At 44.8% G+C, this 14966-nt stretch overlaps 1 protein-coding gene across 1 annotated transcript; it reads right to left on the reverse strand.

The window, feature by feature from the left end:
* Positions 1-4923: 4923 nt before the first annotated feature.
* On the reverse strand, positions 4924-13782 carry ZMYND19 (zinc finger, MYND-type containing 19). Its single transcript, XM_010281524.1, has 4 exons — positions 13682-13782; positions 7802-7942; positions 6618-6798; positions 4924-5587 (listed from the first exon to the last, which is right to left on the reverse strand). Exons 1-4 carry the CDS (start codon positions 13780-13782, stop codon positions 5444-5446), a joined length of 567 nt encoding a protein of 188 aa, XP_010279826.1. The 3' UTR covers positions 4924-5443.
* Positions 13783-14966: the final 1184 nt, after the last annotated feature.

Here is a 14966-nt window from a genome sequence, read left to right on the forward strand (position 1 = left end):
TCAGGCTTAACCCAGCAGCTGCTCGTGAGAGAGGAAATCAGCGTCAGTGCTCCCTTGGCATCCTCCCTCTGCCACTTTTAAAGACCTTCCTCACCTCCCCATCACTCGTCTCTCTTCCAGGGTAGAGACGTGGTCGGCCTAGCTGCGCCTTGGCAGAAGCTGTTCCAGACCACGGAGGGATCCTGCTCCCTGCCCTGAGCCTTCCCCTTTCCCCGCAGGCCTTCCCGAGACGGAGGGCGAGCACTGCAGGTCCAGGATGCGGCGCACAGACGGTTTATGCCGTGGTGCCGGCCTCTGCTCTCCCGTCCTTCCCTGGAGCCCGGTTTGCTGCTGCCATTGCTGCTGTTCCTCAAGAAGAAATTTCTGCAGGACTGTGTTTCACAACCGAAAGGTCTCATTACTCATTACATTTTCATTACTGAGTGAACATAGTCAGTTATGGGCTCGTCTTTTGATGTTTTCCCATAAGCAACACTACATTTATTGACACTGACTTTCATCTACCAGTCTGTCTCACAAGATCCTTTGGCAAATCTTCACTCAGCCTTTATTACATTATTATTACACTGAATAACCTCGTCAGTGGATGTTGTCACCTTCCTGATTCATTACTTTTTCCCAATTATTTTTTAATGTATTGGGCATCCAACTGTTGACTTCCCTCCACCAGAAAAAAAACCCTCCCTTTAAATCTTCCTTTCCTGTCTTTTTAAAAGATAGTCGTTTGTCCACGTGACAACATTCCCCCTTTTCCCATAGCAGCTTTTTTTTCCGTAAGAGCCTTGAGCAAAGTCATGATCAAGTGCATTTTGGAAGTTCAAGCAGACTGTACCAACCAAATCCCCTTTACCCCTGCTTGTTGATGCCTCTAAAACAACTCCAGTGGAGTTTTGAAGCATGACTTGCCTGCACAAAGCCCGCATTGATTCCTCCCCAATACTTAGCCACTGATGCCGCATCTTAGCAACTATGAATTTGCTAAGTGCAAGTGCTGTGTTCACCTGGCTGCAGTTTGCCACATCTGCCCTGAAACTCATTTCAGCAGCTGCTGTCACATTTGCCATGGGTAAGAGGGAGAAGTCACCATCCCAGCCGGTGGCTTATTCATCCTTGAGCTCCCTTAGAGCCTGTAGGTAGCACCATCTGGTCCCGGCAACTTGTTACTGCTCATTTCATCTGAACTTTAATCTCTCCTAAAAGCACTTCAGTTTTAAACAGATTCTTTGCGGAGCTCACCATGTGGCAGTACTCCTCTGTGAACTCTCCCAGCTCTTTCTTTCACAGCAAACACATACGCAAACAATTGACTCTCTCTTTTTTTTTGTTTTTTTGTTTTTTTGTTTTTTTGGTGCTAGGATTTTGTCTTCAGGCCAGACCTTCCCTTTACTGTGCATCACATCTGCTGACTGTGGCAGTCTCCTTGCTCCCGGTTTTTTTCAAAATTATTTTTGCAAGTGGCTTGAATGTTCTTCATATTCATTTTCCTTTACATTATTTTGGGGTTTGTTTTTTTCTTTGTTTGTTTGCTTTTTTCCACATTTCACCTACCAAATCTTATTCTTTCTACCTTCTACATTTGGACACAAGTTCAGTTTACAAGGAATTTATTCGCACTCTACAAGCATCCCACATGCTGCTGTTTAATCACACCAACCTCCCTTTGCCCTCTCTCAGTTCCGTTGTGATGGGTGACAAACATTTGCTCCTGGCCCCAGTGTGGTGTCTGACACTGCCTCCACGCCACCTGAAAGCATTTGTCTTTTAGCTGCCCTTTTTACTTTCACCAGTTTTATTTAAAATTAAATCACCACCACAGAGGAGTGTATAATCTATGGGTGTATTAAAGGCTCAAATATGAAAAGGTAAACACTGAGCCCTGCCACACATTATGTTTCAGATTTTGTGTTCCTTAAGCCAAACATGATTTTTATCAGTTTGAATCATGACTTTTGAATGTTTGGGATTGGTAATACCATCCTGCTTCGATATGAAGGAGAGTACCTGGCGGAGGGGAGTATCAACATTTTGTGGTGCGTTGACACGGGTGCAGTCAGCATCGGTAACGCTGCAGGTTCCTGACATGAGCTGGATTTGCCATTCTGCAACTGTGACAGAAGTCATTCTCCAGAGTCTCCCAAACGGTCTGGAAGCCCATGGGGTCCTCCTGGAACTGGCTTACACCAGACAGATGTTCACCCACTCCTGCTGACTCAAGACCAACCAGTGTGACCCACCAGCAGGACCTCTTTCTGGCCTGGACATCCCCATTAGCTGCACAAGATGCCACGTGCATTTGCAAAGCCATGGCAGCAGGACTGCACTGGCCTGAACAGCCCGGTTCTGTCTCCCAAAAGCACACGAATCAGCAGATCCTCAAGCAGCTTGACAGGCATCACAGCTCAGCAAGAGATGGCTGCACAACAGTCTGTGGAGGTGCACAACACCCTGATCCCAAGTCACTGCGCTCATTCCCTCTCTCTCTCTCCATACTCTTCATAGCCCAACAAGTGTGACCATATTTCCCCTCAGAAGACTTCTGGAGCTCCTCTTCCAAACAGATGTTCCTAGCTAGGAAGCCTGACTCATTAAAAGCCTTGTTTTGGTCCACAGGTTAATCAGGGGTGTGTACAAAGAATACTCCATGCTTCAGAGAACCAAATAAAAGATACAGATGCAGGTTTTTTCCCCTGCGGGAAACATCCTAGATGGACAGCAACTCCATCAGGATAAGTCCTGGGAACGTTGGTTCATTTCCCAGTACTGCACATGCCTGCTCCAAGTGACCACGCACTCTGACCCTGTGCTTTTCAAGATACTTGCCCATATGAGGATAGCAGTGTCAGCCTGTTTTTTTTAAGAGGGGAAAGGAGGTCCTTTATGAGAGCTGCGTCCTCTGAAAAACCATATAGGCTATATGAAGCAGAGCTGCCATGTTCAAGTGTATCGGGTTCCTTTCTGACACACCTTACAAAAAGGGAAAGTCTCTGTAAATGACAAAGTTGTTCTGCCAGAATCGTTGATCACACAACTCCCCACACCAATCTAGAAAAGCTGTTCTGCAGGCCGTGACATGCTTCCAGTCTGCTGACATGCTGCAGTCGTCAGGACCCTTCGAAGAGTCAAAATCACTGTACCACTTCCCTCCTCTGGCATAAGGACAGCCAGGAGTCAAAGGTTACACACTGAAGTCCGAACCTGTGTTATTTCACCAAGCCCTTTCAGGATGCCCGGGCAACGCGTTAGTTGTCACTCGGTTGACGGTCTAACAGACCTCTAACCTAGCGGGCGCCTTCCCTCCGCACCTGCTTCACCCCTTTCCTCCCACCTTCACTGGGATCGGGACTGCCCTAAGCACCCACCACCCTATTTTTGCAGGCTCTTTAGCTCGATTCTCACCCTTCCTTCGCTCTTTAGCTCGATTCTCACCCTTCCTTCCTTTGCTGCTCAAGAGCAATCTACCCATCAGGGCTTCCTCTGCAGTCTTTGTCCTCATTTCTCCTTGCAGCAATTTTACAAACATTAGGACTAACCATGACTATTTTCCCTGCTCAGTGCTGGCAGAAGTGTTTAAATGCTCTACGACTGCACTTCAGTTTGCTAAAGATACAAAGGAAAATTGGCATGACAAATAGCAACCTTTTAACAAGACAAGGAAAAAAAGTCAATACTTCTGCCCTTTTCAAGGGACTTCAAATTAAAAAAAGAATATTCCTTATATCCCATTTATATTAATCAAAAACTGTACAGTTCATTTAAAGCAAATAATTGAATGTTTCCTTTAAAAAAAGTATCACCCATTACAGGAAAATTAGATTAGGTCCTGCTTGACTTCATACTTAAGGGCATTTCAGGCTGCCTAAACAGAAAAGTTACAGTATAACCATGAATTAAGAGTTGGAACTTGACAGTGTGCCTACCAAGTCAGCTGCCAGCAGAAAGCTTCAGAAGTTCTTTGTTATTTCCCAAGATGCTTAAAGCCAAAGTACAAAAACCCACCCAAATACTAATAATTAAAAGCTTCCTGTGCCAGTAGCAGAAACATAATATTGGAAGTCCACAGCAGTTTGATTTTTCTAACAACCTGAATACAAGCAAGACCAACATTGCGACATGAAGTGGCAAAGGGAATCCTGATGGAAAAATTAAATTCTTAATGGCTTTAAAAAAAAAATTAAATGCCCATTTCACTAAGCACTCTGAGAAAGGCTCTGCATTAAGCATTCAGCAGCTCACACTCTTCTACTGCGAAGTAAGACTAACACCTGGCACTAAATTATCCATTTAGTTCTTCAGGAAACTCGGCTGATATTCCTTGTATTTCGAAGGCAAAAATGGAAAAGAAAAAACTTTCAGATTGTACATGACAAAATGTCTGAGAAGAAAAACAGGTGTGTACTCTGCAAGTCAATTCCTTCTCCCATATTATTTTTACTCATTACTACATCACAAAAAAGTGATTCTTGGATTGATGGCATCTCTTAAAAAATGAATAAATAACTCAAATTATCGTTATCATTTAAACATATCTGCACATCACCATAGTATTTGCTATGCTTACAGGGAAGCCACAAGGGCAACCACATCCACACACAGCGACTACCTGAGCCTCCCTACAACTACTTTACATACAAAGGCTTCGTAACAAGAAAGCTAACTGAGCTTTCTAAAAGTACCGGTTGCTTAAATCAGAACCTCCAGCAGCCCTCTCTAAGGCAGCGACACGCTATGGCTTGCCTGTATGCACAGATCCCAGACGGTCCCCTACACTCCGCTCCTTTCTGGTGCGCCGGTTCCTACCAAGTAGGTATTTCCAACGTCCAAGTGTGACTGCGCTCTGAAAGCGGCCGGAAGGGAACTGCAGAAAGCTAGAGAGTAGACAATGATTCATTCCAACCTTTACTTTGTTTGCGCCCCCCCTTTTTTAAATATACTTCCATGCAGAGTTCTCCAGAGTAACTGCTGATGTCAGAGCCTGCCTTCTGGCCATGGCACAGCCACAGATACTTCTAGCCACATGGGAGGAAAAGCTTTTGCTACATGATATTTTTCTTTTTTTCTTTTTTTTTTTTTTTTTTAAACTTTTAGGCCAACAATGCGTTCTCATCTGAACATTACAGTTAATGAGTCCTATCAAGAATTTCTAACAAAAACTGTACATGAGTTTACAAACGTATTAACATATAAATAATGAGAAGCTTCCTGCCTGGAGCCTCCACAGTAGTCTTTTTGCTTGAGAATATAATACTGGAAGGGTAGACCCGATCCCTTTCCACAGCACCAGTCAGAGCTGGCTCAGTCCAGTCAGCCGTTCTGCTCAAGCATCACAGGGTTTTTCTTCTTCAGTGCCTCTGGCTTCAATAAGCAGTCTGTCATTACTGTGCAAAAGCAAGAGTCCAATGCCTTTGAGAAGGAATCCTGCTGCTAAGAGGCCTGTGCCACCCGGTCATCGCTCTGGTCCGAGCTCTTGCTGGAAGGTTCGTTTCTTCTCCCGACAGTGCTTCTTGTGAGCAGGCCAGTCTTTTTGCTGGCATTGTGACCCACAGTACCTCGCTACCTGGCATCGGCCACAAATGTTGAATTCACGTAACTAGGAAGAACACAAGGCAGCGTTAGTGAACCTGCTCAGTGCCAAGGAGCACCCCTGCATCATTTCCCAAGTAGGTTTATGGCCAAGTCTTTCGCACCCATCACAAATATGAACATCCCACCGTGAGTGTCAGTGTCAAAAGGTTTTGAGGTGATTGCATTTGTTTGATTTTGCAGTTGCTTTTGCAGAATGGGCTTAATAAACAAAACATTTGAGCGCTTCACATTTGACAAAACAGTAGCATTGTGAGAGCAACTTAAATTCTATTTTCAAATACAAACAAATTCAGAATTGATTAGGAGGGCTGCACAAGCTCAGCCATTGCCCAGCTTATAGTTATCCAGGAAGCTTTGGTATGCAGACCCAAGTAAGAGATAAAGCCCACTCTTTTTTTGCAAACATTCCCTTTTCCAAAGAAAACATGTGGAACACAATGATCTTAGCCCTTCTTTTGTTGTCACAAGAAAAGCCCTACTTGTTTGTAGATAAGGACATCTGTCTGCCAAAGCGGGACAGCCCTTGGACATCCCGTTCTCTGACTATGTATGTTGCTCTGTTTCATCTACCTACAGCAAAGAACTAGGACGAGCTTTCATCCCAGTTTTCCCCTGAATAAAGGCCACTCAGGTTCACCCTCTTCTCATGAAAGGTTAAGCATCTCATTTTTTGATTCCGCTACTGCCCAAAACCTCCTACAATGCTTCCTCCTGTCTTATACAGCTGCTCGCTCGTTCCAGCTCTGGGTCCCTAGAGGAACGCTTCCACCTGTCTTTTTGTACACTCCGCAGAAATCACACTCCTCCCAGTAAACCACTAGGTCATTTACTGTTCCAATTCAAAACGACATTCTCTCAAACAGAAACTTATCATAGGTCTGAAGATTCATGCCAAAGAAAACCTGGGTTAATAAGAATTATCGCTTTTACCGACTGAATGGCACCTGTAATGCTTTACACTTTAAGGAACAAATCCCTGGACACACACGGTAGCGGAGTCATTACATGCTTACTTTCAACTCTTTGGAACACACCTGTTTTTCAATCATTGTGCATGGGGGGTAGTGACATTCATAATATGTGCATGAGTTCTCTTCCTCCTCCACAACATCGCCGTTAGCGTTGTAATATCGTGTTACATTCAGCACAGGAAACTGCTCTTCTATGGGATCTGTAGGAAGCTGTTGGATTGCCAGCCAATACAGACTTTGTTCCCTGTAAAAATCAAGTGCAAACTTGGTCCATAAATTCATAATAAGCATACAGGGAAACTGATTCCAAATTAATTAAAGTAAGTAGGGTTAACACTGTATTTCGCCTGTTAAGCCTCAGATGACACATACTCCTCTTATACTGGATCTTTTTAGGGTTATTTTAGCCTAAATGAAAAAAAAAGTTTCAAAGTATCTATCAAGAAACATTTATATCAAGCAAAATTATTTCTGTGTAGATGACTTGAAACCTGCTTCTTCTTCTCGAACTCCTAGAATCATTGGGAGCATCATTGGAGTATCATCACTTTTCACTACATCTTCTCAAAACCAGTTTAATAAGCTCTGAACATCCCTATGTTATTGGTGCTGCAAATGTTTCAGGAGACATGTCTAGCGTGTTAAGTCTATGGGTCTCCCACCAAAAATGACCATGCCTGTGTTAAATCATAGATTAACCAAACCCATCCTGACATGAAGCATTCGATGTGCTCTGAGTGACATTAGTGCCACATGGCACATGCGAGGTTCCCTCAGCCTACTAGTGAACGGTGATGGAAGCTGATCCCAGGAATTCATTTTGTTTTCAACCCAAATACACAATTACAAGTGTAAGCATTTTGCAGCTGCTGGCTTCTACAGGTTGTGTTAGAATTTCGGTGCTTGAGGATGAGAGCCACAAGCCAGTAAAATCTGCAGACTGCATGCCCACATGCCATCATTCAAGCAGAAGGGAATGCAGGCTTACTGTTCGACTGCACTGACAACATCTGGCACAGCAGGACCTCTACATAATAATACCATGGGGTTAGATGGTCCCTTCAAAGACAGCACAAACACCAAACCATTCCCCAGGTGAGGAAGTTAAGACATGTAGTGATCTGCAAGTAGCCCAAGGTGAAATAAGAATGGCTCTGTCAAGATGAAAATCACTTAAGGAAGGAGACACAACAATTTAAGATATTTTCAAGTTTTTTGATGGCAACCCCTTGCAAATATTGGCGTACCTTTGTTTACTAGAGATTTCTTCAGCTTTGGGTTTCCACCCCCAAGGAACTAGGCGCAGATTGTCTAGGCGGTTGTCCACTGTCACTGAATTCAGATGCACCACCTGAAATCCAGGAGCAATCCCTCCCCGGTGTCTTTCCCTGGAGGAGACAAAACTGACTTGAAGATCAGTGATGAACAAGACTCCACAGCTAACAGCAGAGTGTCACACTAATTCCAGAAGATACACTCCTTTCTAGCCTGCTGTCTGGTGTCACTGAAACAGCTGCAGTAAAACTTGGGTTGCCAACAGACTACAGAGGCTACTTCAGATATATCACCTCCCAGAAGAAAAAGACTTGTTCCAGTAGGGTATTTCCATTACAGATGGGTTGAATCGAAAGACAATCATGGTATGTCTTGATTGTAAGCATATTGCAAAGAAAGTTCCAGAGACTACCACACCAGTTACTGCAAGAGCACCCATGTAATTATCGTGTTCCACTGAGCAGACTTGAAAGGAGCTAATTCTGGCTTATTATTTTAATAGGAAATTCTATCAGACACATTTATGCAAGTTTGGCACTGGTGTGAAGTCAGAGAGTTGCTCCTTATGAAGAAATGTCTCTTAACAAGCAGCAGGACAGAGGTTTCACCACCAAGAATGCAAATGCTTTTTAGACTCTAATTGTGCATACCACATAGAAAGCCTGCGATGACTCCACAGCTGACCAAGAGACATCCACTGAAACTGGCTCCAAACCAAAGCGGGACTATTAGCAAGGAGATGACGACACATTAAGTCCTATTGTGATTCTTCCCTACTGCCTTCTAACAATTTTCATTTCCCATTCCACCTTGTTTTCATCTCTCCTTTCTGTATTTCATCAAGTTCGCCGTCAAGCACCCTTATGCCTGGATGAGCTTCCGTATCACTTCTTGCAGGAATACCTGTCCCACCTGAAAGGCAAGGCTTGGACAGGAGTTGTGCCTCGGTATGTTTGCTACGCCATGCTTAATTTCACGGCGCAGAGAGAACGTACTGGCGGCAATCAAGGACAGCGTAAAACTGCCAGCGCTGTCTGAGGGTTACCCAGCATCTCCTCCCAGGAGACCGTTCCAACAGCTGCTTACAACCTTACCCAAGTCTAGTGCGGATGCTGCTAAAATGAATGTGTCACTTCAAATGGCTCATCCAATTTTGAAGAGGTACAATTTGCCCACGTTAAAAAATTCCCACTTTTTTTCACCTCTACAAAGCTCTAGCATTATCCAGCAGAACAGGGAACTTCATCTCAATGTGACTGACCTTGAAAACCTTAGTCTTTTGTTTTCTTTGCCAAAATCCATACAGATATGGTTAAATTATATACCTTGGGGGAAAGAAAAACACAGGCAATTCACATATGCCCCAAAACTTCCTAGAACTTAACGAGTAAAATTCCCTCGGAGAGGCTACACGGCAGCACCCACACACAGCCCGTGCTCCAGCTCACAGGCGAAGCAGCTCTGCCTGTAAGGGCAGCCCTGCGCGAGAACAGAGCATGGAGCCTCCTGCTAGGGAGTCTTCTGGAGCCCCATGGAACAGGGAGCAGCTCTCCCCTACAAAGGTAAAAGGAATAAAATCCTTCTTTGGGGCGAAAAGAAACCACCACCACAAAAAAAACACACAAAAGCAAATAAACTATGGAGTCTGCTGAAGTGCCGTACAGGAGGAAAAGCTACTTTTGAGTTGCTGAAGGCTACCGGAGCGTCTGGCAAAGGAAATGGGAATCCTGAGGGCTCCAAGTGGGAATCCAGGAGGTACACAGACCCAAATGGATAAAGGTGAGCAGTAGCCAGATACAGACAGGGAAGGAGTTCAGGTTCTTAGACTAAGACTAGGACAAAGTGCCAACAAGAGATGGGATAGATATGAATGAGGAATCTGGGAGGAAGAGACAAAAGTTCAGAGCAAGAGCAAACTGTGCAGGGGGAGAAAAGGAGGAGGGGAGACTAAGACTAAGTTAAGAAATATTTTTGAAATGGGTGAGATAATGACTTTAAGAAAGGCTGGAGTTGGGGAAAGAGAGGATTACGAGAGATTGTTCATGATGTTTCCAACAGCATCCTGGTCTGCATCAGCAATAGTGTGGCCAGCAGGAGCAGGGCAGGGATCGTGCCCCTGTACTCGGCGCTGGTGGGGCCGCACCTCAAATCCGGTGTTCAGTGTTGGGCCCCTCACGCCAAGAAGGACACTGAGGTGCTGGAGCGTGTCCAGAGAAGGGCAACGGAGCTGGGGAGGGGTCTGGAGCACAAGTCTGATGAGGAGCGGCTGAGGGAACTGGGGGTGTTCAGTCTGGAGAAGAGGAGGCTGAGGGGAGCCCTCATCGCTCTCTACAACTACCTGAAAGGGGGTTGTGGTGAGGTGGGGGTTGGTCTCTTCTCCCAAGTAACCAGCGATAGGATGAGAGCAAATGGCCTCAAGTTGCACCAGGGGAGGTTTAGATTGGATATTGGGAAACATTTCTTTGCGGAGAGAGTGGTCAAGCATTGGAACAGGCTGCCCAGGGAGGTGGTGGAGTTGCCATCACTGGGGGTGTTCAAAAAACGTGTAGATGTGGCACTTCAGGACATGGTTTAGTGGGCTTGGTGGTGTTGGGTTGATGGTTGGACTTGATAGTCTTAGAGGTCTTTTCCATCCTTAATGTTTCTGTGATGACAACCAGGAAGTCACAGCAGAGTGGCACATACCTACCACTGCTCCTGTAAAGTCTAGATCTGTACCCACAACCCCCCACAAGCAAATACTGACAAAATCCACTACCACAGCGAGCCAGTCTTCCTCACTTCGTATAAAACCACATTCACCTACAATGCTGTCAGTTTTTCTACTATCTCAAGTGACAAAGGCCAAAGTAAAATTGGAAATCATGCCTTGCTGATGGCCGGTGAAAGTTTTAACACAATACCACTTGACTGAGATGCCAAAATTAGAAGTGGCAAATTCAGGATGGTCCCTTTTCTCTATAGATAATCAAGCAACCTTTGAATGCAGAAGCACACACTACTCCTCTCCCTAGACCTATACCTCAAAAGTGTGCAACATGGACCATCTCTGGAAGTTAATCAGAAACATGCAGTGAAGGACAGGTCATGGAGGAACCTGCCTTGTTCCGTGCAGAAGGGGACAGAGAAGGAACAGCCTCAGTAACGCAGCCAACTCTCCTGCAGAGCCACAGCTTCCACCTCCCCCAAGCACACCCGAGTTTCTACAAGATGCCAGGCAAAACACTTAAACCAAAACTTTTCGGAGAATTAACTGGATACTGTTCTTTTCGTATTTCAGCAGCTAACTTGAGAAGCGAGGCACGTAATAAAAGCAATAAAAGCACAGACAACAGCAATTCAAGTCAACAGGAACCATAACCGAGTAGGTTATAGGCAGTATGATGGCAAGTGCTCTAAAAGAAAAAAAAAATCAGGTCTTAGATGTCTTTTTGAACATGCAGTTAGCAATACTTATGACTAATCTCCTGATGCTGCTATTCCCCAGGGAACATCACTACACCCAGCCAAAACACAGCAAGCTGGGATTTCTATAGAGGGAACAGGGCGAGAAGATGACAGACTTATTCTGCAGGTCCTTAGCCAGAGACATTCAAATCCTGCTTTGGAGGAGGTAACAGTCCGTCCTGAAAACACAGCAAGCACAAGAACGGCTGCGGAAAGTTCTTCCCGAAAGAATATTTGCAGCATATGTGGGTGTTTTTCAGCTCCTCGTTCCCGTTTAGTACCATGGGTCACTCTCTGCAGAGGCCGGCAGGAGGGCTTTGGGGGAAGAAAAAAAAAGAGCGGGAGAAGGTCCCTGTCACTGCATTGCAGCTTTGGTAGCTATCAGCTTCCCGTTTTGAGCATCATACTATGTGAACAATGATAGCTGCTTAATGAAATTAAAAAAAAAAAAAAAACATTTAAAAGTTTAAAAATCTGCTTTACTTGCAGTAGCATCCAACAGATGCCTACTCACTTCATCTTAAACCAGAAGTACACAATCAGGTTAGTTTTTTCCGAGTGAGCTGATCTTTTGGGGTATGTTTGGGGGAGAACAGTTAAGTTACGCTCCTATACCTGCAGTAATTCAAGTTCTTTGCTTTTCATTTACCCAAGAAGTAGGATCGGCACTGGAAAAAGTAACAACTGCTGCTGCCCATCTCTCCTGTCTTTCAAAGGCTGCAAAACCTTCAGCATTACTCCTCACAAAGAGAAGGACCTGCCACTAAAATACACCTCTGGTTTGTTTTCAAAGCAGTCCCTAGTGCAGGTCAGTAAAACTGAACAATGCGCCTATTCCATTCAGGAGGAGCAGTAACTACATAGCACCTGTAGCCAAAAGACTTTCTAAAGACATTTGGAGCCTCAGTCACAAAGGTATACAAACGTGCATTGTGTTAGCTTGTAATTAAAGATCACAGCAAAACGTACATCCTCAAAGGGATCAAACTGAATTTACAGAAACAGCTGAAATATTTTGTATTTTCTAGTAGAATTTCACTTTGCAACTTGAGAACTGCAGCTCCGCTCGCCTGACAGTTTGCGCCCTGCCTTTGCGACCCTCAAAAAATCCCGTTTACACACACAATCTCAGGTTATTTTAACACCAGTGCATGCTAGAGCGACACAATTTGAATTACTTAAACTAAATACGTTAGAATTCCTTCTTAATTTAAGTAAAACAAACCAGAAGAGGCAATGACTGGGCTGTGTAATAAGCAAACAGCTGGGCTGTCATCATCTACACAGCCTTCAACAGTCAGCTGGAATAATTTTAAGGTGCTGTTTAGTGCTACTTACAGACGACAATTATTACTGTGTGAGGTTCACAGTTAGCAGTAGCTGACAGTGATTCACCCCACATACTGTAGTCAACTTCATAACAATTTTCAAAGTTATACGTGCAACAAGATTAAACATTAACAGATGCAGGTTAAAATCCGTATTTAACGAGCAGATTGTAAATAATAATAATAGTCTCTGATATTCTTCCTGTCTTCCTCCTCTTGTACAGAGGCTAGTTTGGGGAATAAAAAATAACCTGGAACAACAAAGAAAGCACACCTGTATCTCAGGTACTGCGACTTCTACGGATAGTTTGTAGAACTGAATAGAAAACATGCTTAATTTCTCAAAAAAGGCTTCTCTTTAGAGAGAAAAAAACACTTTAGAGACAAAAAACACTTCTCTTTAGGATACCCCATCTTTTCTACAAATCCACGAACATGTCTAGGAAGAGCAACTTATTAGCTCACTGGATGAACTAATCTCTCACAAGCGAGTAAGTTGGCCTCTGAATCTAAACCAGCAGCTACAAAGGGTGTCAGGCAATGATTCTTAGAATATGGAAAAATCAGATGTAGCTGCTGATACGAAGAATCATCAGCATCACTTCAGGCAGCTTTCCAGAAGGCCAAACAAAAAACCCCAAAGTCTTAAGGTATCAGAGGTTCCATCTCTCTCCAGCGCACTGCCAATTCTCACTGGTACCAGTAAGACGTACCTGATTACCACGGGACAAAAACCAAAAACAACCGCCTAAGGTTAGTCTTCACCTATCAAACGGAGCCAGTCCCCTGCTCCCCCACCAGATTCAAACAGCGTCTACTTGACTAATACTCACCTATCGCTGTTTTCTCTGGGAATTACATTTTTACAGACACTCAGCTGTTTGAAGGCTCAGTGCAGAACCAAGCCATAGTAAGATCCATGGGCAGCCCCTGTGCTGGGTTTCCAGCTGAGCATAGCTGCAAGCCTCCTGAGAAGGCTTAAAATACTACAGGCAGAGAAATAACGTACAAGGTGGTGGCAGCAAACCCCACCTTAGTGAACCCTTGAAAGTATTTAGCTTTCCTTACGATACCTACCAAAGCAGCTCGTGCAGGAGACGGCCGGATCCCCTTCCACGATTTTTGTCGAATGCGTAAGCAAATATTTTAGCACCATTTCCATCAGCATCTACCTCCATCCGAGCCTAGAGAAAAGGGAAAGGCCATGAGAACATCCAACACAGAGTAGCAGAGCACACCCTCCACTGGGATATGGGAAGGACCCAACATTTAACACTTGTCTCCTACAGGTCACTTGACCTTAAAGGAATTCGAGTTGTTTCAAACCTCCCAGGGGAACCAACCAGCTCTGCTATTGTCGTTTATGAAGATGGGAAAGGGAAGAAAGGAGGCTGTGCACAGCAGGAGTCCCGCCTGGACAAAGAACAGCGACAATCCAGTCGTGAGCCTGTAGGGCCAGGATCCATCCTCCGCTCTGGCGCAGATTTTCTGTACAGCCCTCAGCAAGCCACGGAGGCTTTGTTTTCAGTGTTGCTTTACACCAATCTAATTAGGGGTTGCCAGTGAAAGGAGTGGTCCTGCCCTCTTTTCTCCATTCGTTACTTTTGTCCTGGCGCTAATGCTCACGGCCTGTACTGAGGACTATATAAATCCAGGATACTCGCAGTGTACTGCCACTCTCGGCGACAGCACGTGCTTGCGGCGAGCTACCGCCACGGAGGAATGGGCAAACATGATCTCTTCTGGTAGCAGCGCTGCCACGGCACTTAAACTTCCATCAGCAGCTCTGAAGTACCCGCTGCGCTGTGGGCACTAAGCAAGAGGTGGTCCCTCCTCCAAAAAAGCTGTCGTTTTAGAAGACTTTGTAATCAAGAATTCTTTCCCTCTCAAAGCCTTGGTAGAATCCACTTGCCCTCTTTCAGTGGGTGTTACGAGAAAACGTTTTTCCTGGTCCCACAGTAAGGTACAACAAAAGAAGTTTTTCTCATCCAAGACTATGTGCAGAGTCCAAATTTTTCATGTTTCCCAAACTAAATAAAGGAAGACAAATTACTGGTTCTCAAAAAGTATACAAATAGCTGAAAGCAAAAAAGCTACATAATAATTTGTTTTAAGCTAATGCTCATCTAAAGTGAAACCCCAGAACTTCTCCTGCTGGAAAGCATTCACACCAGCGTTTCGGTAACTTTAGTTTGGGGGTTCTCCGTCCCCCCAAAGCGGGGCAGCCGCGGGCAGGAGGCTTCAGGAGCGGTTGTGCTTAGGCGTTTCACCAAAAGCAAAAACAAAACCCACCTTCGGCAAGAGCTGGCGGTTACCTCCGCCCCGGCCCCGCGGCAGCGTCCTCCCGGGGGCCGGCGGCCCA

This window comes from Phaethon lepturus, unplaced genomic scaffold, assembly GCF_000687285.1.
Source record: "Phaethon lepturus isolate BGI_N335 unplaced genomic scaffold, ASM68728v1 scaffold19542, whole genome shotgun sequence".
Classification (NCBI taxonomy): domain Eukaryota; kingdom Metazoa; phylum Chordata; class Aves; order Phaethontiformes; family Phaethontidae; genus Phaethon; species Phaethon lepturus.

Excerpts from the sequence above, each read along its gene's own strand:
- ZMYND19 (XM_010281524.1), bottom strand. The coding sequence starts at position 13,782 with ATGGAGGTAGATGCTGATGGAAATGGTGCTAAAATATTTGCTTACGCA. Across the intron at positions 6,799-7,801 it reads GAAATCTCTAGTAAACAAAG|GGAACAAAGTCTGTATTGGC; the intron begins GTACGCCAATAT and ends TGATTTTTACAG. Across the intron at positions 5,588-6,617 it reads GCACAATGATTGAAAAACAG|TTACGTGAATTCAACATTTG; the intron begins GTGTGTTCCAAA and ends TGTTCTTCCTAG.